The sequence below is a fragment of the Rutilus rutilus genome (assembly GCF_951802725.1).
Source record: "Rutilus rutilus genome assembly, chromosome: 15".
Lineage (NCBI taxonomy): Eukaryota > Metazoa > Chordata > Actinopteri > Cypriniformes > Leuciscidae > Rutilus > Rutilus rutilus.
The window spans coordinates 12796626-12822295 of NC_140220.1; the positions used below are offsets into that span (position 1 = coordinate 12796626).

The following is a 25670-nucleotide window of genomic DNA, read 5'->3' on the forward strand; positions in this document are numbered from 1 at the left end:
TCTGCAATAACATCCACTTACTATGATGTATGACATCAACAGTGTTGTCTTTTTACAAGCTGGTATTATGTCTTTTTAGTTCCTCCTACGATCATTGGGACAGTTGGGTCACGTGACCTCTCTGCCGTGCTTAATCAAGAGATCATTCTGGAATGCAGGGTCAAAGGCGATCCCTTTCCCACAATTCAGTGGTACAAAGACAGGAAGTAAGTTACTCCAAAAAGCTTAAAGAAAACTTAATTCTTCTCTAAAAAAAGAGGGGTGAATTCACTAAAAAGTCACACCACTTTTGCGCTTATTCGCTAACCACCCGAAACCTAGTTAAACCAGGTACTAAATGCATGAGTATTTCAATTTGTTGTCAATGTTTCAAGCATAAACATCTTTAGTCTTCAAATTATGCTTATAGAATCACAAAACTCCTGCCTGGCACAATTAATGTTGTGCTTTTACCAAATTAATTTTGGCATCCTCCATAACCCAGCCCTGACTTTTGGCAACTGTGTCTTGCAAATTGCATTCTCCAATAGATGTTAGTAATGTTTGTATCCTTACTTGATTAGCTTAATTCCTTTTGCTAATAAGGTGCTAAATCAACACTGTGCTTGCAAATAAACACTATCGGGTGTGCAATTCATTTTCAGTGAATTCCCCCCTGATTCTTACATTTTGAAACAATACTAGGGGAATTAGCGTTATCTGTCCTTTTCACTCTGTGTTTTAGGCCAGTGTTTTTGGGTGACAACAATATTGAAGTTTCAAACCGAGGACAGCAGTTGAAGATAATGAGTGCTCGCTTAGGTGACCAGGCACGATACCAGTGTAGCGCCACCAACGCTGCAGGAAAGCAGTCCAAAGATTTTAACCTCAGTATCTTTGGTAATTTGACTCATAATATCTTAGGTTTCAAATATGGGTTTTACATCGACAGAATACTAAATTTGCTGCCCTTTCTGTCTGTCCTTCCATTCTACCATCTCAGTGCCACCCAGCATTAAGGGAGGAAACACGTCTTCTGAAGTGACAGTTCTGCTGGGTAATGTGGTGACTCTGGAGTGTGAGGTACGGGGTGTGCCACTCCCTGCCATCACATGGTACAAGAACAGAGAGGTCATTCTGTCCAGCAGACAGACCCAGTATGTGGACCGAGGGCAGTTCCTTAAGATCTCAAGAGCTCAAATGTCAGATGCTGGACAGTACACCTGTAAAGTCACCAGTGTGGCCGGCACCGCTGAGAAAATGTATGAGCTTGATGTCTATGGTGAGGGCTTGCTAAAGAGTTCTTTAGTGTTTTGTTTTTTTAATTGTTATTAAGGTATGTTTGTTGGTTGGTTGGTTTTTTAGACTCAAAGTCATTTTAAAAGAAAGGAATAAACAGTAAATAAAAACAAAGTAACATAGAAACATACCATTCAGTGAAAAAAAAGAAGTAATTCATATTGTTACATTTGAATTGGAGTGTATATTTGTAAAGAAACATATGTAAATAGGTAACAAACTGTACAAAGCAATAGAAAAAAACTGTATTTTTCATTGGTCAGAAAGTGTTTTTTTTTTTGTTTTTTTTTTACAGACTTTGTACAGTAGAAAATTGTGGTATTGGTGCAAAAAATTACATGCAAATACTTTAATACTTTACTGCCATTTAGTTTTAGCTTTTGGTAACACTTTTTCATGTGCACTCTTCCTTTTTTGTCATCATTCAGTTCCCCCCTCCATCACTGCCGGTTCTGATGGTCCCACAGACATGAAGGTCGTGCTCAGTAAATCTCTGATTTTGAAATGTGAAGCTGAAGGTCACCCTCCTCCCTCACTGACCTGGCTAAAGGATGGTTCACCGGTGGCTGCTAGAGAGAACCTGCGTGTTCTAGAGCAGGGTCGCAAAATCGAAATCCTCAGTGCACTTCCATCTGATGCTGGTCGATATGTTTGTGTAGCTACCAGTGTTGCTGGAGCGAGGGAGATCAAATATGACGTCAGTGTCTTAGGTATAATGACACACATTGACATTTTTTTGTGTGATCTGTTAAAATTCAAGAAAAAGTCACCTAAACAGGGAGATAAAAAACACAAAGTACTTCTAAATCTCTTCACTATCCACAGGAATCAGGAACTGAGGTGTCATGTGTTTTTGTGTTCATGAGCGAGACAGATCATGTCTCGATCTGCACATTGATCTTCTAAACATCTGTACACCATTATGGTCCTAATACATGCATCCAACAGACCGCCATAATCAGTCAGTCCGCATTTGTGTTGCATCATTGGAATGAAATTGCAGGAAATCAACAGCATAGTGTTTTATGAGCCAGTAAACTGGTTAACAACAAATGAAGGAAATGTATAAAAGATTCAGCAAGATTAAAGGGCAATGGTAGAGTCAGTATCCATGTGACCCAAGCATGTGGCATTTATTAACTCTCTATGCGTTTTCATTATGTGAGTTTTTTCACGCATTATTTCAAAGACACGTTTGGTTTACAATTCCGGAGATGCTGTAGTGTTTGACTATAATTTTTGTGTGTGTGTATTTAGTTCCTCCTGTTGTTGATGGGGCAAGCGACACAACAGATGCCACGGTCATCCTCAACAATATCCTAGAGCTGGACTGCGACGCTACAGGCACACCTACTCCAACTATTACGTGAGGACTTCAGTACATCCACACATGACATAATCATACTGTATATGCAGAACTGAAATGTCGCTCATTTGCATCTGTCTATATCTGAAGGTGGCTGAAGGATGGCGTACCGGTGAGGCAGGGCGAAGGGGTGCGGATAACATCAAACGGCCGTCGATTGGTCATCTCGCGCGCTCAGGTGTCTGATACAGCACTTTTTCACTGTGTAGCGACCAACGAGGCTGGAGAACAAGAGAGAGAGTTTAAAGTGTCTGTACATGGTAATGATCATTATAGATTTTTATTTAACATCTGTCAATTCTTGCTAATATTTTTATTTGATGTTTACCTTAACTGCTCACAGAGAGGAAGGCCTAAGGTGACTTTTCAGGTTTCTCTAAGTTATAAAGTAAAAGTTATAAAAAAGTTATAAAGTATAAGTTTCAGAGACATGTTTGGTAAAATTTCATTGTTTATTTCTTTAATATTTGTCTGTCAGTCTCCCCAGCTATTCGTTCTACTGGTCCAGCTGAGAGGTCAGTGGTCCTCCACACATCAATCAGCCTTCAGTGTGTGGTCAGTGGAATTCCACCTCCCAGCATTACATGGCTCAAAGACGGCCGTCCTGTGGACACGACACAAGAATTTCTGAAGGTCAGACTTTAAAGCATGACAGAAGCCTTTTAAAGTAAATCAAGTGTTTGAGGAGGTTTACATAACCACATGTACTATCTCCTCTCTCATTATTTCTCCATCTGGCATTTAGCTGGAATCCGCAGGCAGGGTATTGCACATAAAGAAGGCCAGGCTGGAGGATGCTGGGAAATATACGTGTGTGGCAACTAATGCGGCAGGCGAGGCACAACAGCACATTCGCCTCAGTGTGCATGGTAGGAAATACTTATAAAAACAGCCAGCACAGGCATATTAACTGTGATTTTCTGAAACACTGTCAAATTAAAAAAAATAAAATAAAAAATTATATTTTGCATAATGCCTATTTGTAGAACCATTCAACATCTCATCTAAACCTCTAAAAACATCTCATTATAATGAATGAAATCAATAAAAAAATATATATATACTGTATATTGACTGATTGATTTAAATTCACCTAAATACCCTAACGTGCATCATGGTAAATAAGTTTGTGCATGTGTTTTATAGAACCTCCCAGCATCCAGTATGCTGGAGAGACACTCAATGAAACCATCCTTGCTGGCTTCCAAATTCAGCTAAAGTGTAAGGCAACAGGAAGTCCTTTGCCAGGTGAGTCATACTTCATTTCCCGTTTTTTTAGGGCAATATTACATTTGAACTGGCAACTAATAGTTTACAAAAGTACAGGTGGTGTAGTTTATACTCATTTTTTCCCTCATGCCTTTTCTGCTGCAGCTGTGACGTGGTATAAAGACAGTCGTCCATTGACAAACGCTGCAGGTGTTAACATTCTGAGTAGAGGTCAGGTGCTGGAAATTGACCGGGCACAGGTGTCAGATGCTGGACTCTACAAATGTGTGGCCATCAATGTGGCCGGCAGCACTGAGCTCACATACAGTCTGCAGGTGTATGGTGGGTATGAAACAATCTTTCAGTCAAAAGTTTGACTGTTTCCTGACATATTTCTTGGTTTTGATCATTTAATGTTCTCTGTCTCTTTCCATTAGTTCCCCCCTCCATTTCTAGCAAAGGAGGAATGATAACAGTGGTGGTGAATGAGCCAGTCAGGTTAGAGTGTGAAGCCTCAGGAGTTCCCATGCCCAGCCTCACCTGGCTTAAAGAAGGCAGACCTGTCTCCAGCTTCTCAGATGGCATCCAGGTCTGTGCGTGTAGGAGTTTGGATGCTGTCATGCGTACTTGTACATATTGGTTTGCAGTCAACTCTACTTAAAGGTTAAGAATATGTTATATCAGTTTTCAATTTCCTCCTTTACTAGGTATTGTCTGGTGGCAGGGTGTTGTCATTCGTTAGTGCACAGGTCAGTGACACAGGTCATTACACCTGTGTGGCTGTGAATGCAGGTGGAGAACAGCACAGAGAATATGACCTACGTGTGTACGGTGAGCTCAGAAAACACTCTTACTCTAATCCTGATCATTTGTGTATTTCAGGGTAACTCAGTTGGTACAAAGTCATTTTCTATGTGTTTACACTACTGTTCAAAAGTCAGTACGTTTTTTTTTTTTTTTTTATGATAACACTTTTATTCACCAAGGATGAATTTATCTGTGTGTGTCTCTGTCCCTCAGTGCCACCCAACATCATGGGTGAGGAGGTAAACAAAACTGTTCTAATGGGTCAGTCAGTGCAGCTGCATTGTCAGAGCGATGCCATCCCTCCACCTGCATTGAGCTGGCGGAAAGACGGACGACCGCTATATAGAAAACCAGGACTAAGCCTGTCAGAGGACAGCAGCTTTCTGAAGGTACAGTACATTCATCAGCCTGTAAGCTGTTTTGACTTGGGCCAGAAAGCAACAACCTAGCAATCACCCAGATAACACTAGCAGGTCCCTAGCAACACCTTAGCAACCACCCAGCATACCATAGGAACCATATACAGGGTACCCGCGGGGTCTTAAAAGCATTGAAAAAGTCTTAAATTTGATAATCTCAAATTAAGGCCTTAAAAGCCTTGAATTTGGTATACAAAGTCTTGAATTTCGTTACAAAGGTCTTAATTTTTTTTTGCCTTTTCTATGATTAAATTCATACCGTAACAAAATTAGCTGTTACTAATGTAGACTAATTAAAAATTAGTCGCGTAACGTTGAGTGCACCTCGCGCTTCACGTCATAGAAGAACGCGCGAAAGCGTGCGCACCCGTTACGATGGTTACTAATCAGAGCTTTTCTGTTAAAAGAGCATGTTTTCTACCCGGTCTTTTCAGTAGTATCTGGCCACAACCATCCACGCGCGCTCTCTCTACATTGTTGAAGAAGCGCGGATGATCTGAAAACACAGACAAGCTGGAGTTCAGCGATCTTCATTTGAGAATATCTGTCACGAGCTGCTTGCGCTGTTTGTGCGACTAAATCTGCGATCAAAATGCAGGCTGATATACAGCAGTGTTTTTAATGTTGATCATTATGCGAGCAAGAATGCAATGTTTCCCAACTATCCACACGATTTCAAATGTGACATTGATTTTATACAACAGTAAAAGAAAAAAAAAAAATGGTAACATTAAGTGATGTACTAAATTTTAAACAGGCTTATTGCTCTATTTTGCAACAAAATCTGTGGCTTTGACAAAGACAATGAGTTACCGCCACCTACTGGCGATTTTAATATCATATTTTTATTAATATTAAACGTTTTTTAACATTGAATATTTATTGAACATTGTTTTATTTAAAGCATTATTTATTTTTAAAAGTATTATAAAGGTGAAAAATGAAATGGAAAAATCGATTAAATGGGGCAAATATTGTCCCTTAATGGAAAGATGTGACTGCAGTCGTGGAAGAGAGGGGGTACGGCACTCTAAAAAATTGGAGAACTAAGGAAAAGGGATATGTAGAATTGCACAAGTGCTACTGCTAAAGAGTGCAATGTCAATACAGCCTGTTAGCTTAATTTTAATTTCTCATAAGCTTAATCGAATTGGCCTAGAGAGAATAATTATGACATTTTCTGTCTAAAGACTAGGCTACATATAAAATAGTTACCAAAATTAAAGTAACTGCAGTTTGACTAAAAGTAATGACTAAAAGTTGACAAAAAATGCAAACACATTTCGTCAACTAAAACTATGAAAGGCAGAATGACTCAAATGTGACTAAGACCAATAAGCATTTTCTTCTGAAGATGAAGAGTAAGACTAAATCAAAAATGGCTGTCAAAATTAACATTGGCCTACACACGTGCACGCTACAACGCTGCCGTGTATGTATTAAATATGACTGATCATTTAAATAAAATGTTTTCTTTAATTCAAATAGTCTACTTGTACATAATTATTTTTTAGGGTTTAAAATGTATACAGATTTTACATTTTCCCCTCATACTTCTGTCGGAATTGGTACGAAGTTGGCATTGAATTTCATTTGAAATGGTATTAAAAAGGTCTTAAAAAGCCTTGAATTTAAGTTGGAGGATCCTGGGGGTACCCTGATATAACTACACCCTGGAAATTACAACACCCTAGCATCATGAAGCAAGTGAAGGTCATTTTGGATTGCTGTTCTTTTAATTTAAAAGGCATTAGATGCTATTCATTTGATAATTATTTTGTATTTGCAGATTACCAGTGCTCAGGTGCAGGACACAGGCAGGTACACATGTGAGGCAATCAATGTGGCAGGAAAAACGGAGAAGCACTATAACCTGAACGTGTGGGGTGAGTGCTTAAAATATAATATAAACTGAACTTGAGTCAAATTATAATGTATAATATAATTGTTTCTCTTTCTATTATTTGTTTTTCCCCAGTTCCTCCCAGTATCCGTGGATCTGATGAGGTGTCTTCTCTGACTGTGATTGAGGGGAGCCTCATGACACTTGTTTGTGAGTCCAGTGGGATCCCTCCTCCCCGTCTAACCTGGAAGAAAAACGGTGAGGCTCATCATGACTGTTTTCATCATCACCATCCTCCTACAGATTATAAAACTCCTCATCACTATCCTCATCACATTTATTGTCATTTTCAACCTCATACTCATAATTAGTCACATTTCAACAAACCCTTACTCTAAGTTTGTGTATTATTTTGTGTCTCTTAGGCTCAGAGCTAAAGGGAGATTCACGTGTGCGTATTCTTTCTGGTGGGCGGCAGCTGCAGATTTCCAGTGCTGAGAAGGCAGACGCTTTCTCTTACACCTGTCTGGCCACCAGTGCAGCTGGCAGTGCGATGAAAGAGTACTATCTGCAAGTCTACGGTACAGCATCTTCTCTTACATTACAGGCACTATCGGTCAATCTTGGACTAGGTGATAAATCAGTATCGATATTTATTGGAAAAATAAATCCACAATATCATATTCAATATCATATTGTGTATATTCTGCATGTTTCTATATGAATGAACGAAACACACACTGAGACTCAGAGGTCATAAAAACAAGATATTTTAAAATGTATAGACCTTATGCGCCAGAGAAACAAGGGCGCAGCCATCTTTAGAATATTGTCTTTGAACTTCCGTTTTTGCGGTCGCTCTGTATATTTCTATGGCATTGCTGTCCAAGAGTAATTCGCTTTTGAAGTGGATTTACTTAATGTAAAGTTAATTAAAGTTATCATGAGGATTAGGGGTGTAACGATTCGTTTTAACAATGATTCGATTCGTATCGTGATTCGTGGTTGTCGATACAATTCAAGGACGATATTGGTTCATTTAGAACGATACGATCCGAAATGATTCAGTGACTTGAAATCGATTCAGTGACTTTTTAGCCAAATATTCTTGTAAGGGAATCAGGTTTCAATTAATTATGGATATAAACAAACAAGTAAACAACAATTAATGTCAAATGCATTCACATTTTATTTGAATAAAGTAGGACTGCACGATTATGACAAAAATTATAATTGTCGATTATTCCCTTGAAATTGTAATTGTGATTATTAATTACGATTATCACAATATTGAATGATGTTTTGAATAGTTTGGCCATGGGACCCACATTTCCCCATGGTCATCAAGCCGCGACCCACCTTTTTAGGAATTATATAGGCCTATTATAATACATTTGTTTACACAAAAATTGTTGACACACAAGTTCTGTCCCCCTTTACTTAACATACACTTTTTTTTTTGTAAGAATATGACAAATACTGATAAACAGTAGGCACTGCGAGGTTAAGCTATTAAATAGCAGTCCCAAACTAGTTTTTGTTAATACAATCTTGGTATGAGCCACCACAGTCAAATAAAAATATACAAAATAACCAGTAAGTGGCATTTTGTTATGGAAACAATCAACAATTAGGCTACCATGGTGATAAACAATACTTAGAAGAACTGGTAAAGAAACATGGAAACTGCTCCTGATAAATAGCAACACACATGACTTACCAGTATAGCGGCTGAGAGGACAGGAAAGTCAGTTTTTCTGAGGTGAGAGACTTTGCGCTGCTTGTTGTCTTTGCGCTGCTGCTGGCGCGTCACGCATGGCGACGACGTCACAGATAGGCAGACTGAATCGAGTAACGTTTAACGCCTTTATCATTAAAAGTGATAAGAAAAAACATCCATATACAGTGGGTACGGAAAGTATTCAGACCCCCTTAAATTTGTCACTCTTTGTTATATTGCAGCCATTTGCTAAAATCATTTAAGTTCATTTTTTTCCTCATTATTGTACACACAGCACCCCAGATTGACAGAAAAACACAGAATTGTTGACATTTTTGCACATTTATTAAAAAAGAAAAACAGAAATATCACTATGTGTCTATGTATGAGACCAATGACATATTGTCTGTTCGAACTAGAACATGATGGCCTCTTAGATACGGGAGGAAGTACCTCTGAGCTAGAAGTACAGCCAACATCTCTAGGCATTTTATGTGCCAAGAAAGATGATGTTCTCTCCACAGACCCCATGATGAGCCGTCTTCCATGACCGCTCCCCAGCCCGTGAGGGACACACCTGTTGTCACTGTTTTCCGATGACAAGATGTTCTTAACACCGTGCCCTGGGACAGGAACCAAGGTTTCCAAAATGGATTCTGTACCCCTTTTTCTATTGTACACAGGACCCACTGAGAGACATTTGGAAGGAGACTCCAAGCCTCCATGTAGTGTACTAGGGGGACCAGCCTCTCGAGGCTGACCTCGGGAATACTCTGAATACTGTGCTCGGTGCCCTGAAGCGGCTGGCAGGCAGGGAACAAACAGACTGATTTTTCTACAAGCCTCCTTGGATGGAACGAACTCTGCAGGGCCGCAACAAACTTGGGTGAACACTGAGATGTGTGTTCGTTTGGAAACCAATGCACCCTGCCAAAGGCGGCAGGGTTAACAATTCGATTTTCTGAGGGCTCCTTGGAGGAGCGAATTCTCGTCGCTGCCCCTGGGGGGGGGACCGCCTACGTTTGACATCAGGACCTCTCTCCCAAAGCTTTCTTTGCGAGAATGACATTTCTCAGATCTGTTTTCTCTTTAGGAGGCTTCGGGCAAGGATGCTGCTTTGACCCCCCAGGCTCTTTGAGGGGGGGCTCGAGCAGCAAGGCTTCTGCTGCTGTCTGTGGAAGGAGCTCAATGTTGATGGCTGGGGCTGCCCCCTGATAGCAGTGAGGGTTGAACCTCTGGAATGTGGCTGATTGTTGCTTAGCCTCCTGGAACCTCTCGACATCCGAATTGACCGAGCCACGGAAGAGGCCAGAAGGTGACAGCAGGGCATCAAGGAGTAAGCTCTTATCCTTCTCCTTGATGCCAGAGAGGTTTACCCAGAGTTGCCTCTTCGTAGCTACTAATGCTGCCATGGAGCGGCGATGGCACGAGCCGTCTCCTTGGTAGTCCGGAGAGACAGGTCTGTGACCCCCTATACTTCAGACGACAGTCACGCAGAGGCGTTCCCCCATAGTGTTATCATTCGACGCAGCGTGAGTTCCCTTGAAAGGGAACAGAAAACACAGTCTATCAAACATGTGTAATGCATTTCCTTCCCCATCAATGGTATGAAATTAATACCCTGATAAATATGGATATTGAATGGAAAATTGCAATAGTTTTTTTTGGGCCATATCACCCAGACTCCAACTCAAATGCACCTCACAAAGATACAGTAATCCTCTTTATTCCACCATGTTTCTTCCTTCCTTCACTCCAAACAGTTCGTCCCTCCATCAGCTCCTCAAATCAGGATGAGGAGACAGTGACGCGAGGTGGAGATATCACTCTTAAGTGTGAAGCAGATGGGGTGCCCAGACCTGCCATATCATGGATGAAAGACGGTAGACCCCTGAGCACCGGCAGCAGGTTTCAAATACTTAATGAGGCCCAACTTTTACGCATCCAGGATGCTCAAGTGGCTGACACCGGACGATACACCTGTATCGCTGTCAATCTGGCAGGACAGGCTGACAGGAAATATGACGTCAATATTCATGGTAAGAAAAAAGTCAAAAGTTTTCTTTATGTGTAGTTTCTGAGCCACTAGCATCACCAAATAGATTATCCTGAAAACTTTTCTCAATTTCCACTGGTCTTCCAAACGTTTAGGTGATGTTATTATTTGATCATGTTAACTATTTAAAAATATTTTATAATATAATCTTTTTATCATTTTATTATTTTAGTGTATCATTTTATTCTATTATTTTTTACTATTTTAGCGTTAAATCAATTCAGCTGTAACTGTTGTTCATAATACTAACAAAATTCAAACTAACTTTTCATATCTCTAGTAAAGTAATGTTACTTATTCCATATGTTTAGGTTTTTTGTTGTTGTTGTTGTCATTCATATACTGACATTTTATGTGCATTATCTATTCAGTTCCTCCCACCATCATCGGTCAGACGCAGATGCCTGAGAATGTGAGTGTTGTTGTGAAGAACCCGGTTGTTCTCACCTGTGAAGCTTCTGGAATGCCACCACCAGCCATCACGTGGCTTAAAGACGGCCAACTGATCAGCATGTCTAGCTCTGTTCGGGTCATCGCAGGTACCAACTCCTTTAATGAAGGCATTTGTCTTGCTCCAAAATGTCTACACCACTGAGTCTAGGTAAGGAGCTCAGTACCAGTTAACAGACTTGGTTAACCAGGTGTAATAACTCAAGTAACAAGATAGCTTCAGTAAGCAGCCAAACACCACAGATCAGTGGGTAACTGAAAAGAAAAATAGCTAGACAGATGTTCTCATAAACTCTCCATTTTCGGCTTCCAGTGTAAACAGAGACTGATCCTCTGCTAGCAGCAAGTATGAGGTACATCCATCACTGTAACCTTAGACATCATAAACTTCCCGGAGGTCACCTGCGTAAATGAACCACATTGTAAGTGAGTCTGTGCTGAGCTATTCTCAGACTGTCCGCCAGTATGCCACAAAGACATGGAGCTGGACAGAAAACAGGACCACAATATGTAAGATAGACACATTGATCACATATTTAGTCGGTAATATTGCCACTCCATAAATGATTAGAAGTGTTGCTAGCCTTATTGCCTGTATTGCAAAGTAGGGGTGGGACAAAATATCGATAGGGAAACATACCGTTGCCCTTCTCCGTGCAATTCCAGAATCAATACGCTGGTCCAAATATCGATAATTTAATTAATAAAATAAGGCGCTCTAAATAGATTTCCCTGCTCCCAGCATCGCTACTTCATGGCTTCTCGAGGTGGCGCTCAACACATGAATGAGGGAAACATGAACATAAGTTAACTAGCCTAAGAAAAAGAGGTTTTTAACGGGATGGCGGACAGCATTGTGAGTAAAATCATTGATGCCCCAGCCACGTTTAAGTCCAAAGTCTGGACACACTTCGGCTTTTATACCATAGATGGGACAAACAAAATCGACAAAGAGTACGCAATATACAAGAACTGCCTGGTAAAAGTAAAGTGCACGGGTAATACCACGAACATGCAAAGCCACTTGCAACGCCATCAGCCTGATCTCCTTGAAAATGTTTAATTTACTTAAAACGTTCAATTTAATTTACAGGCTGAAAAACTTTTTGTGCTGTTTTCTAACAGTTTGGACTTGAATAAAGAGAGAAAACCTGCACTTAACCTTTTCACTGGCATTTTGTTTTCACAGTTAGACAGATATCATGATGTATCAATTAAGGATTGTCTAGAAATATATTGATTATCGCAGAATTGCTGTATCGTGATATTATTGGTATCGTGAGCCATGTATCATGTATCGTATCATATCGTGAGTACACTGTGATTCCCACCCCTATTGCAAAGCTCATCCAAAGATTTACTGTATATCATTCCTGGCTGACCACAAACTCCTTTCCTCATTGTAAGAGAAAGGGACACCAGGGAAGGAAAGAGAATGACGTATTTGTTCAGGTGATCAGCTTAGCGCTCTCCTGGGGAGTGATAATTATTCGTTTAAAGAGTGAAAATGGGACGTTTGACTTGTGTTGATGGGTTAAGCTCTGTTTGAACAGCTGTTAACTTGAAGGTCTCCTGTTTCTTACCAAAACAATAGGGACATTTATGAAGCCTGTTTTTTCAAATACAAAGTGAAACTCGAAATTCGTTCTGCAGATGGATTTCTCCTCTGAGTAAATCTCAGGCTCTTGATTTATAGCTGATTAAGTAATTCCCTAAGAGAAGTACAAACGGCCTATCCTTTTAATTCAATGTGCAGAAATGTGCAATTCATTCCATCATTCAGTCACCTGTGCTGTTACCAGTTAGCATGTCAACAGATGAGTCTCATATATGTCTATAATAATCTCAGGAGGACGAGGCCTGCGTTTGATGCATGCTGCAAGTGAGGATGCTGGGAGATATACCTGCATCGTGTCCAACTCTGCTGGAGAGGAGCGGAAGAACTTCGACTTAAATGTCCTGGGTAACACAGCACTGTACATGAGTTTGGGTTGTTTTTTGTAGCTGTCTGTCTGCTCTTTACATAGGCAGCTAGCTTCTTGATTTGAAACAATCTTCACAGGCAACAACTCCGCAACAGTAGTACTTCTCACGAAAACTGACTAATACTCACAGATTATTCCAATAGAGTGCTAAGAGAATGACATATTTTTGTAGGCCGACCCAGAAGTTGGCATTACCCTGGTTCCCTTGAAAAAAGCCAATAGGATTTTACTTGGATTATTGTAGAAAATAAGCTCTCTGACCAACACAAGTTTATGATACTTTCATGTTTTGTTCATCAAGATAATATTAACAAATGAACACAGCACTTTTTAGCAACTGGCTTTTTCAAGACACGTAAAAAACGTAATGGATTTTATGTCATTTAATAAAACATGAAAATATCTTGAGCTTGACTCAACAGTTTGTGTCTAAATTTTGTGTCATGTTTGTGACAAAAATTTACAACAACCGAGCGTTCGACTCAAAGCTTGCTACCCTAACAGCTCAATATATGGAGCAATTTTTTATTTTTGTTCTGAATACAGCTATATTTAAACCATTTTCCTTGACTATGTCTGCAGTCTTGGATGGAAATTTTCACTGGTTTCATTCTGGGATTGGTTTTTTATCCATGGATCCATGCAAAAACAAAACATGGAGCATAGTTTAGAGGTTAGCATAGTTTTGTTTCTTACCAAGCAAGCTTTCAGTCAGGAGCGCACATGTGACACTTAACATGTTGTTTAGGAATATCACTAGACTTTGAAATGTTTATTTTCATCTTTATTCTGTCAACTTCAGTGCCGCCCAGCATTGTGAACGAGGGCACAGTGGAGGATTTGAAAGTGAAGGAAAAACAGAACATAATTTTGGCCTGTGAGGTCACCGGTAAGTGACACAAATTACAAGATTGGCTCCTGTCCTGATCTCTTACCTCTGATTAACCAATTTTTTGGGTTGTCTAGGTAATCCAGTTCCAGAGATCACATGGCTGAAGGATGGGCAACCATTGACTAGTGACGCAAGGCTGCAGGTGATGTCAAATGGGCGTTTCCTGCAGATCAGTGGATCGCAAGTGCCCGACACAGGCAGGTATAGCTGCCTGGCCTCTAACAGCGCTGGAGACAGGAGCAGACACTTCAACCTCAATGTGTTAGGTATGTTTGGATGGGGAGTTAAAATGTCTCTTTGTAGTCTTGTGTGTGTACTTATTTATGTTTCCGCTCCCAGTTTCTCCCACCATCGCTGGTTCTGGTCCAGAAGGTTCAGCTGAAGATGTTACTGTGACACTGAATAGTCCTACATCTCTTGTTTGCGAAGCCCAGTCATACCCCCCTGCCATTATCACCTGGCTCAAAGATGGCACACCCTTTGAATCCAGCCGCAACGTCAGGGTACTTCCAGGTCAGAGATCTTTATGGATCTGTAGCATAAAATAATTCAGATGTTCATATCCAACATTTGTTATGCGACCAGCTCGCTTACTACTCTGTCTTGTGACAGGTGGTCGCACTTTACAGATCTTGAATGCTAAAGAAGAGGATGCTGGGAGATATACATGTGTGGCGACTAACGAGGCTGGAGAGACACTGAAGAACTATGAGGTGAAAGTTTTCGGTGCGTGTGAGAAATGAATTACATCGCCACCTTTTGGTGTAGAGGAATATAACACTCTTTGTGTGTCAGTTATCTGTACCTATTTATATTATGTTCCTTTCTTGCAGTCCCTCCAGTTATCAATAAAAATGACATCCCAGGAGAGAGTCTGGCCCCTAAAGAGGTGAAAATTAAAGTTAACAACACCCTTACACTGGAGTGTGAAGCTCAGGCTATCCCAACACCTTCGCTAGTGTGGTACAAGGATGGCCAGGTGAGAAATACATACATACATAGATACAGTATATGACAAAACTATGCCGTTTTTCACTCCTATGAGAATTTATTTGGAGTTCTGAGTTTTCTCTCTCTGCAGATCCTGAAAGCAGATGGTCACCTCAGTATCACAGCAAATGGTCGTATAGTTCAGATTAAACACACTCAAGTGTCCGATACAGGTCGTTACACCTGTGTAGCCACCAACATCGCTGGAGAGGATGAGAAGGACTTTGATGTAAATATACAAGGTGAAAAGGGTTTTACAAGTTCAGAATGCAGAATTAAATATACACTATATATACACTACCATTCAAAAGTTTGGGGTCAATATTATTTTTTTTATTTCTTCATGCCTTAAAATTGCTTGAGTGTAACTCTACACCCTTGCCTCATTTAGTAAACACGGTTCTATGAATATGAAAATTAGCCCCGCCTCAACTCACGCACACCAGCTCAGAGATCCACTCGTTGACGATCACACGTTGTCGTGATTGGTTACAAGGTAGTTTGTGACGTCAGAAACACCAGCGATTTCAAACTGCGTTTTTGAGACTGTTTTTGGTTCACTGCAGTTTTAAGGAGAAAATAATTTAATTCATTTACAGTAAAGACATGTAAAATGTTAAAAATGTCTCTTTCAAATTGTTCAAAATACTGCTGTTCTTTTGAATCTTCTATTCATCAAAGAATCCTGAATGTTTCTGAATGAGCACAAAATCAGCATATATAATGATTCCTTAAGGATCATGTGACACTGAAGTCTGAAGTAATGGCTGCTGAAAATTCAGCTTTGCTATCACAGGAATATGAGGAATGATCATAAGAGACTTTTTTCAAAAGAACGTTTGAGAAACACCAACTTTAAGGAGTATGACTGCCCCTAGTGGCTGCTTAATGTATTATGTTTGGATCTCGTTTTCAGCTTGTTTTAAACCTTTTATCTGTGGATTTTGTGCAATTATCTTCAGGCTTTATCCCTGTTTATAATACTTAAATCCTGTCTGTGTCTCAGTTCCCCCAAGTTTCCGAGGCTTTGGAGACTCTGACTCTGGCCCTGGTAATAATGGAGACGTGAAGGATGTGATTCTTAATAATCCCTTCTCCCTGTACTGTGAGACCAATGCCGTCCCCCCTCCTGTACTCACTTGGTACAAAGATGGGCACCTGCTGACCTCTAATGATAAAATACTAATTTTTCCTGGTGAGAGGCTGCATTGCAACTTTTTGATTTTGTCATGGAAAAATAATTTGTTAAATGTGTTGATACTTTGATACTATGTTCTGTATGAGTAAACAAGAATTTCACTTGTTTTTATTTCTCACAGGTGGAAGAGTCCTCCAGATCCCTCGAGCTCAAGCAAAGGATTCTGGGAGATACACTTGTGTGGCTGTGAATGAGGCTGGAGAAGACTCAATCCAATATGATGTCAGAGTGTTGTGTGAGTCCAACCTGAGTGTTTACCTTTTTTTAAATGCTAAACATTATAAGGGCAACAACTGAAAGTATTGTTTGTCTTTTTTTTGTCTGTGCACTTGTATTTTGATAGTGCCGCCCTCGATTCGTGGAGCTGATGGTGACCTGCCTGATGAGGTCACAGTGCTGGTAAATAAGACCACATTACTGGAGTGTCAGGTGGATGGAAGTCCCACTCCTAAAATTAGCTGGATCAAAGACAGTCAACCCCTCACCCCAGACAACACACACAGACTTCTGTCCAATGGCAGGACACTCCAGGTGAGAGACTAATCAACTGTGATGTAACAGTGAACAGTGACACATTATATATATATATATATATATATATATATATATATATATATAATATTGAAGTTATTTTTAATATATATCAAATATTTACATATTTTTCGTGTTTTATAGATTTTGAATGCACAGGTGACAGATACAGGACGCTATGTGTGTGTGGCTCAAAACTTTGCTGGAACAGCAGAGAAATCCTTCAACCTCCATGTGCATGGTGAGTCTATCTTTGAGTGAGACATTTGTCTTAAGTCTCTGTACTGTTCCTAGGGGTTTACTGCTGTTTGTGTTGCTGTGTTTTAATTTACATTTGCATTTATACATCTGGCAGACACTTTAGTCCAAAGTAACTTGCATTGCATTTAAGTTATGCTTTTTATCAGTTCATGCATTACCTGGGAATTAAACCCATGATGTTGCGGGTGCTAGTGCCATACTCTACTGTTTGAGCTTCTCTCTTCACTCTTTTAACTAATTATTGGTGATATCATGTTTGTTTGTGTTTGTTGTCAGTGTCTCCCTCTATTGTGGGCATCAGAGAGGAGAATGTGACTGTGGTGGTGAATAATTTCATAACTCTAAACTGTGAGGCCACTGGACTCCCACCTCCCACCCTCAGCTGGTTCAAAGACAGGAGATCTGTACAGGCCAGCACCAACGCACTCATAATGCCTGGTACACATGCTTACTGACACATTATAGAGGGACTACATAGTGTTCACTGTATACATATTACACATAAATCTCTCTTTCTCCACTCCACCTCTTACTCTCATTCTCTGTCTAGGTGGTCGTACTCTTCAGATTCTGAAAGCAAAGATGTCTGACGGTGGGAAATACAGCTGTGTGGCCATGAACCCAGCAGGAGAAGCCCAAAAAATAATTTATCTTACAGTATATGGTCAGTATGTACAGTTTTTTAGTGTTTTAGATTTGCTTGTTATAAAACTGGAGTAAAGCATGTGTCTGCAAAAAATATGTGATGAAGTATGGCAGACAATCTTTGTTTTAATATTGAACAACATTTTTAATATTTCAACATTTCTGGGAAGTCACTGATCTAAATGACTGATATCTGGTTTCCCAGTCCCCCCCAGTATCAGACACAGCAGTGGGGATCTTCCAGTGGTGTTAAATGTACTGGTGGGCAAATCTGTTACTTTGGAGTGTGAATCTAATGCAGTGCCTCCTCCCATCATTACCTGGTACAAGAATGGACGGCCCATCACTGAGACTGCCAATCTGCGCATACTGGCTGATGGACAAATGCTGGAACTGAGAGAAACAGAGGTGTGTGTGAGAAAATTAGCAGGTGCTTTGGATGAAGTGAAGTGGATGTATGATTTTGGTAGTGATAAAATTAGTGAAAAAAATATAATAGGCCAGTGAGCAGCCACCCAGCAACCAATTCATGGTGGTGAATTTTGTACTGCACATGCATTTACTCACATTTACTTCAGAAAATAAAGTAAAAAGTTTGTTTCAAGACTTTTAAATCACTCTTTCTCTCTCAGTTGTCAGATACTGGGCAGTATGTCTGTAAGGCCACAAATGTAGCAGGTCAAGTGGACAAGAACTTCCATCTCAACATCCATGGTGAGAAACAGGAACTGCAATGTATATATATATATACTTAAAAGTGTGTGTGTGTGTATGTGTGTTTATATATATATATATATATATATATTCACACTGTGTGGTGAACACACTATCTGCTTAGTATAAGTTTCTTCCTGACCCGACTGATCCTGCTGAATTTAGATCTCATTTTTAGAATCTCACATTTAAATTTCCCCTAAAATTAGAGAGAGTGATTGGGGATAACAAATATGAAATGTTGGCTATACAAGAATTTTATTTGGTATTTTTATTTGCCTTATCATGATACGGAATTATTTTTAAATGTCAGAAAAATAGGCTAAATTAAATATTAAATTATAAGCCAAAAATATGAATAAACGAAAACTGTTGGCTTACTAGCTATGCTGCAAATTAATTTAAAAAACAAACAAACATCAATGCAAGAACAGAATGTCGCTGACTGACGATGGTTTCAGTAGCCTACATATCTCCAAAATCTGACCACAAAGGCTGAATGTTCTCTCTGAAGCTGCGCTCGTAGCAGGGATGCAAAGAACACATCTTGCCAGGTTGCTCAGGACAGGGAACTGGTTACTGTGTGACCACCACCACTGTAAAAATCGGTGTTAATTTCAAGTGAAGTGCGGACACGCTGTTGTCAAAGGATGTTGGCGGCCGGGCCGCCCACTCACATCCAAAGTACACCAGTAGAGTTACTGACCGCTACCATCTTTAAATCGGTTATTTAATCCCGCACCCAAGAAATCTGATCGGGTCCCGCGTAGACCTCTAGTATTACAGCATAGAGCTACAATTATGGTGTTCTTCACACTTTGACATTATAACATGCAGTTCCCCCACGGCTGGACGGCCCAGCAGTGGAGCGTGTGGTGGAAACCATCAGTAATCCTGTCACCTTCGCCTGTGATGCTTCAGGGATCCCTCCTCCCTCGCTCACCTGGTTGAAGAACGGCAGAGTGATTGGTGAGATAGATGATCTACAGATCACTTAAGTTTTACATTTCACATTTAAAGTCAAATCATGCTTGTTTTTATTGTATTTCTAGAGAATTCAGAGTCTGTGGATATGCATATCCTGTCCGGGGGCAGTAAGCTGCAGATTGCCCGCTCACAGTTATCTGACAGCGGCACTTACACCTGTTTGGCGTCCAATGTGGAGGGCAAGGCCCGCAAAAACTACCATCTTATAATACAAGGTACGAAGCATTTATTAAACAAACATGAATCTAGTAGTTTTACCAAATTACCATCTGTATTGTCTGTTCTTCAGTCCCACCAATCATTGTAGGATCTGAGTTACCTAGTGAGATGAGTGTTCTGCTGAATGACAGCATCCAGCTCGTGTGCCGTGCTGAAGGAACTCCAACCCCTGAGATCCAGTGGCTGAAGGATGGAAAGACACTTAGCAGAACTGCCCAGAAGAACATCAAGTGAGAGCATTGTTAGATTTTTGTGCCATTATGCTGTAAAACTATCCAGTGTATTCTCTGCATAGTACTTTTGCATAATGATTCTCCTGTTAATGAGATAATACAAGTCATAAGGGTAAACGTAAGTCAACCTTTCCTCAGAATTAGCACGGATGGCAGCACACTGACTGTGACAGCCATCCACACATCCGACAGTGGAAAATACACATGTGTGGCCACCAATCAGGCCGGAGAGGAAGACCGAATATTCAGCCTGAATGTATATGGTGAGTTGTATCTTTACATGAGTGCGAGAAGTGGAACAAAATTTTTCACTACACAGCAGTAGTTTTTTTTCCAGACATTTGATAGCTGCATGTCCTGTTCCCAGTTCCTCCTCTTATCCAGGGGAACGGACCTGCTGCCAAGGAACTGACCGCGGTGCTGGACAGCTCAATAAATATAGAGTGTGTAGCTAGTGGTTCTCCACCTCCACAGCTCAACTGGCTAAAGAACAGTCTGCCGCTTCCAATATCGTCTCAGATCCGCCTGCTGTCTGCTGGCCAGGTCCTCCGGTAAGAGATCTAACATGTTTAAATCATGATGATCGCAGGGTGGGAAATCATTTTTTTGCATCTAAACCACACCTTGCCTAATTTCTTTAAATTTGAGATGAAGGCTTACATTTTACAAGCTATTTTTATTTAAAATATATAAAATTAATGATTTTATAATTTTATATTTATTTTAGTATTATTTATATAGTATTATAGTATATATTAATTTGAGTTACCGAGTAGCTTTTACTTTTATATTTTCATGTGCTTTTGTCTTTTTTTTTTCTTATCTTTTTTTTGTATTTTAGTACTACTTGTCTTAAAGGGATAGTTCACCTAAAATGAAAATTCTGTCATCTTTTAATCACCCTCATGTTGTTCCAAACCTGTTATACTTTCATTCATCTTTAGAACACAAATGAAGATTTTTTTTATTAAATCTGAGCCAGTTCTGTTATTTGTGAATAAAAGCCTAAATTAAATCTGTTCAGTGTATAAAGAGATCGTGTCTCTTCAGAAAATTTGGACTAACCGCTCAATTCATCTAGATCAGTTTTATGATCTCTTTATAAACTTTTTTAAACGTCAAAGTGGTAGTTGCGTAGCTGTCAATGGAGGGACAGGAATCGCTCAGATTTCATATTAAATATCTTCATTTGTGTTCCGAAGATGAGTGAAAGTCTTACGGGTTTGGAACGACATGAGGGGGAGTAATTCATGACAGAATTTTCATTTGTGGGTAAACTAAATATTTAAACCTAATTAAGTTAGTTGCCAAGGCAATATTTTTCATTTCTAAGTTTATGTTTGTTATGTAATATTTATTTACGTTACGTTAATATTACGTATATATAAAAATATATAAATATAATTTATTATATATATATTTATTATATTATATATATTGGACACTTGCACACTTATATATTGCACACTTGCACAATGTACCAAAACTTCAACTGAGTTAAAAAATAACCCATTTCTTTATTTTATTCTTATTGAGTACATAGTCCAGCTGTAGTTAAGTACAGTGGTAGGTAGATAAGGCACTTATCGGACATGTACCTGCATTTTGCTAGTGGCAGGTGTTCATATCCCACAATGAATGGAGCTGATGGCATGATTCATAGCACTAAATGCTCGGCATCTGATTGTCATTTTTGGTGTTAGCATTGCTCGTGCACAGGTTTCAGATGGTGGGAGCTATACTTGTGTGGCCTCCAACAGAGCTGGAGTGGACAACAGACACTACAACCTTCAGGTGTATGGTGAGTTAACTTGCATGTGCATTTTCAGAGATAAAATGTAGAAATATGATAATGCCATGAAGTATTAAACCCATACATTTACTGTGTCATTTTTCTCAGTTCCTCCCAGTTTGGACGGGGCGGGCAGCACAGAAGAAGTAACAGTTGTGAGAGGAAATACGGCCTCTTTCGTATGCATTTCAGATGGGACACCCACTCCAACCATTACTTGGCTAAGAAATGGTGCAGCCGTGCCTAAAGATGCTCACCTGTCACTCCTCAACCAAAACACCACCCTGCAGATTTCCCATGTGAGCGTCAACCACACCGGGCGCTACACCTGTACTGCACATAATCAGGCTGGAGACGCAAGCCGCCACTTCAGCCTCAAAGTACTGGGTGAGAGAAAGTACTACAAAATAAAACAAGACCAAAGTGACTCCTTCTGTCACAGACTCATTGACATCTATCTCCTCTCTCAGACCCACCACGGATCAATGGCTCTGGTGTGCCTGCTGAGGTCTCTGTGGTTGTGAATCATGTCTTGGAGCTGGTTTGTGAGGCTGACGGCATACCTTTACCAACACTGACCTGGCTGAAGGATGGCCGACCGCTGCCTCAGACAGACAGCATACGGCTTCTCAGAGATGGAGAGGTGCTCAGAGTTGCTTCTGCTCAGGTAAAAACTACAAATGTGGTGTCAAAATTCTTGTTCCTATCTTTTCTCCCATGCTGCTCAATGTGGCTCAAGCGTGACATGTTCCTAAATCATGTTGTGTTATCTCCCATGTTTTTACAGGTGGAGAACACTGGAAGATACACCTGTTTGGCCACCAGCCCTGCTGGAGATGATGATAAAGAGTTTCTAGTCAGAGTACATGGTGAGTCTCAAAAGCAATTACAAAGTTTCCCATCATATTAACGTAAAATGTCACCTCATTTACAGTAATTTGCCAAACGACAATTTTTTCCAACAGTGCCACCCAACATCGCTGGAGACAGAGGTGTGCAAGATGTGTCTGTCCTGCAAAACAGACAGGTGACCCTTGAATGTAAATCAGATGCAGTTCCACCTCCAACTCTCACTTGGCTTATAGATGGAGCACCACTGAAGGTATCCAATGGAAACAGTATTTTTTATTTTTTAGAGGTTTTCCTTTTTAAACAAGTATTGAATGTGGTTAAGTGACTATTTAGTTTTATAATTTTTTACCCCATTCTTCTATAGATATTATAATTTTCAGCTGCCATTACTCCAGTCTTCTGTGTCACACAATCCTTCAGAAATCATTGCAACATGCTGATTTGGTGCTCAAGAAACATTTATTTATTATCAATGTTGAAACCAATCGTGCTGTTTCAAAAGAACAGTATATATATGAAATAGAAATCTTTTGTAACATTATAAATGTTTTTACTGTCACTTTTGATCAATTTCATGCATCCTTGCTAAACAAAAGTATTAATTTCTTCTTCTTTTTTTAATCTGACACAAAATCAGTTATGAATATAAATGTATATAAATTCATGTAGCTAAATAGCTTTTACAATGTTTTCTCCAGATGTCTCCACGAGTGCGTGTTTTGTCCAGCGGTCGTTACCTGCAGATCAATAATGCAGAGCTGAGAGATGGTGCCCAATACACTTGTGTGGCCAGCAATGTTGCTGGAGAAACCAGACGCCACTTCAACCTTAGTGTCAATGGTGACCAGCAATTTCTATACACGTTAAGGCACCTGTGTTCCTGAGGAAAATATTGTGGGCTAATTTAAACATTCTCTCTTCAGTCCCTCCCACAATAAAGGATGGTCCCCAGTCTGTGTTGGTTCATATTAATCAACCAGTGGTTCTGGAGTGTGTTGTGAATGGAGTACCCACCCCACGCATTACCTGGAGGAAGCATGGATCCATCCTGGCAGGAAACAACCCCAGGTCAGCAGCACAGATCACTTCAAAGCATTTCATAACTCTCAATTTTGTTCATGGGAAATAACAAATGCCCTATACGTTTAGATACAGGTTTGGTGAGGATGGTTCACTCCACATCTTCTCAGCCCAGGTGACCGATACGGGCCGCTACCTTTGCATGGCCACCAACCAGGCGGGAACAGAGCGCAAGAGAGTAGATCTTCAGGTTTATGGTAAGTCTTGACATACATGCAATACTGTAATTGTACATATATTAAATATGATACTAAAAGGAGAAATTAGCTAGTTTTTGCTGTACTGAAACACAACCCTACAACGTAATTAATATAGTTCAAATCACAAACAAATTAGTTTTGAACTGGTTGTTTAACACAAGTTAACAGTTAGAACTAATCAACTCACTATATCTACAGCAGTGACTCCCAAACTTTTTGAAAGCATGGCACCCCTTTGTAGCATTTTTTTCCCATGGCACCCCAACCCAGTTAAACTAAACATACATGTGTACATTCATATGTTTAATATTATTATGAAAATAGCATATAAATGATCAAATTTACTTTTTTTTATCATTCAACTTGATTATTTAATTTTTTTGCTTTTTACACCCACTGAAGTTAGCTGAGCAGCGTGTGCGACATGCCAAAGTCACATACATCCAATCAAAGAAAATGGTATAAAATAAGAAAAACACATTTCAAGAGATTTATCATTGTACTTCTATGTGTGTAAATGTTTGTTGATTTATCATAAAACCTCAGAATTTCATTATGTCTGAGTGATTCTGATGAGGACACCAAAGGCACTTTATAGTGATTTTGACCCATATGTTAAATCAAATCTAGATGACATTTACATTTACGCATTTGGCAGACACGTCTGTGTGAGTTTGAATATAATTTTGTGTGTATTTTATAGCCGTACTGAAAGCAACAATTCATCTCAGATCTTCAAAATAAATAAAAGTGAACAAGAACAAGAACGTTCAAACTGTCAACTTATTGTTAACAGACAAGTGTATTTCATGACAACGATTGTTTCAGTAAGTGATCTGAACCAATTACTTTATGTGGGAATCATTGGAACAAAACACATTTAAAGATTGGTACTTAACTCTTTAAATAATAGCTAATAACCAACTCCAAGTACATTTTTTCTTTAGTTTCTCATTTGCTTTGTTCAAACCTGACCTTATAACTTAAAAAAAGAAACTAAAATATCTGTGCATGGAACTGTCGCGGACATTTTAATGGGATACATGTGCCTGCTTTTGCGAGTACAACCTCTTGATATACGGGGGTAGATCGAGGATAGTGCAACTCGTAGATCGAGCTCCACTTACAGATGCTGCCTTTTTTGTTTTTCACGTATTTCAGGGATGAGAACGCTAGCGCATCTTTGCCCTATCCTGTCAATCTCTGTATGAAATATAAAACTGAGCGCGCACCAGTACAGAGGGCGGAGCTGAGCAGAGCAGTCGATTTAAACTTTAAATATGAATGAAATATATCATTGTTGTTTCGCTTATTTATAGTCGATTGGACATGCTCATATATTGCTATATAAAAAATAGGATAGTTATTTTAGGCTGTTTAAGTTGGAAAAAAGCTGATATTCTGCAGCACCCCAGCCACTTTGGGAACTATTGATCTACTGTCAGGAAGCATACAACGGATCCAGTAGCGAGTCGAAATAAGGTTTATTGTAAACAATCAGTAGAACAAACAGGTTGGCTGGCAAACAACGAGCCCTCAGCAGGTCCTAGGAAACACGAGGAAATCCAAGCAGGGTAGAAGATAAGTGACGCGTCGTGAATCTCCTCAGCACAGGCAGACCACAGTTCAGGCAGAACAACAAACAGGAGATCCGTGCAAGCCGAGAGCAGGACCAGAACTGCACAGAACAGATGTCAGCACAAGAGCCAGCAACCAAAACGATCTGACACAGAACATGAGTAAGACAGCTCTACATATAGGACTAATAAACGAGACACACCTGCGACTGATCTGATCGCTCGTCAGCGCAGCTGGTGCTGATAGGCAATCAGATCAGCGCAGTACACACAGAATGAGCAAGCAAACCCATGAACCGTGACATCTACAGCCTACAGTCTTTATTTTCAGTCCAGTATTTTCAGTCTTTTCATGTACATTTACGC

General features: G+C 39.9%; 1 protein-coding gene across 3 annotated transcripts in view; it reads left to right on the forward strand.

Annotated features, from left to right (window-relative positions):
- Positions 1–25670, forward strand: part of hmcn1 (hemicentin 1) — a 108147-nt gene that overhangs the window by 63149 nt on the left and 19328 nt on the right. For 2 of the 3 annotated variants that reach the window (XM_084432798.1, XM_084432800.1), the window contains exons 29-74: positions 80–206; positions 725–879; positions 983–1261; positions 1707–1988; positions 2536–2644; positions 2735–2904; positions 3123–3277; positions 3390–3513; positions 3791–3892; positions 4019–4195; positions 4291–4442; positions 4561–4684; positions 4874–5049; positions 6869–6965; positions 7058–7180; positions 7348–7503; positions 10406–10681; positions 11070–11237; positions 12998–13111; positions 13936–14022; positions 14100–14291; positions 14365–14538; positions 14638–14751; positions 14859–15004; positions 15107–15257; positions 16022–16210; positions 16335–16448; positions 16557–16744; positions 16889–16985; positions 17282–17443; positions 17556–17669; positions 17856–18058; positions 18283–18364; positions 19202–19333; positions 19417–19566; positions 19641–19800; positions 19942–20066; positions 20171–20354; positions 21507–21604; positions 21704–21982; positions 22066–22262; positions 22383–22464; positions 22561–22697; positions 23146–23287; positions 23371–23515; positions 23597–23724. In XM_084432798.1, the coding sequence (XP_084288924.1) occupies positions 80–206; positions 725–879; positions 983–1261; positions 1707–1988; positions 2536–2644; positions 2735–2904; positions 3123–3277; positions 3390–3513; positions 3791–3892; positions 4019–4195; positions 4291–4442; positions 4561–4684; positions 4874–5049; positions 6869–6965; positions 7058–7180; positions 7348–7503; positions 10406–10681; positions 11070–11237; positions 12998–13111; positions 13936–14022; positions 14100–14291; positions 14365–14538; positions 14638–14751; positions 14859–15004; positions 15107–15257; positions 16022–16210; positions 16335–16448; positions 16557–16744; positions 16889–16985; positions 17282–17443; positions 17556–17669; positions 17856–18058; positions 18283–18364; positions 19202–19333; positions 19417–19566; positions 19641–19800; positions 19942–20066; positions 20171–20354; positions 21507–21604; positions 21704–21982; positions 22066–22262; positions 22383–22464; positions 22561–22697; positions 23146–23287; positions 23371–23515; positions 23597–23724 (7038 nt within the window). The remainder of the gene's footprint in view (positions 1–79; positions 207–724; positions 880–982; positions 1262–1706; positions 1989–2535; positions 2645–2734; positions 2905–3122; positions 3278–3389; positions 3514–3790; positions 3893–4018; positions 4196–4290; positions 4443–4560; positions 4685–4873; positions 5050–6868; positions 6966–7057; positions 7181–7347; positions 7504–10405; positions 10682–11069; positions 11238–12997; positions 13112–13935; positions 14023–14099; positions 14292–14364; positions 14539–14637; positions 14752–14858; positions 15005–15106; positions 15258–16021; positions 16211–16334; positions 16449–16556; positions 16745–16888; positions 16986–17281; positions 17444–17555; positions 17670–17855; positions 18059–18282; positions 18365–19201; positions 19334–19416; positions 19567–19640; positions 19801–19941; positions 20067–20170; positions 20355–21506; positions 21605–21703; positions 21983–22065; positions 22263–22382; positions 22465–22560; positions 22698–23145; positions 23288–23370; positions 23516–23596; positions 23725–25670) is intronic. The other variant, XM_084432799.1, reaches the window with a different exon arrangement.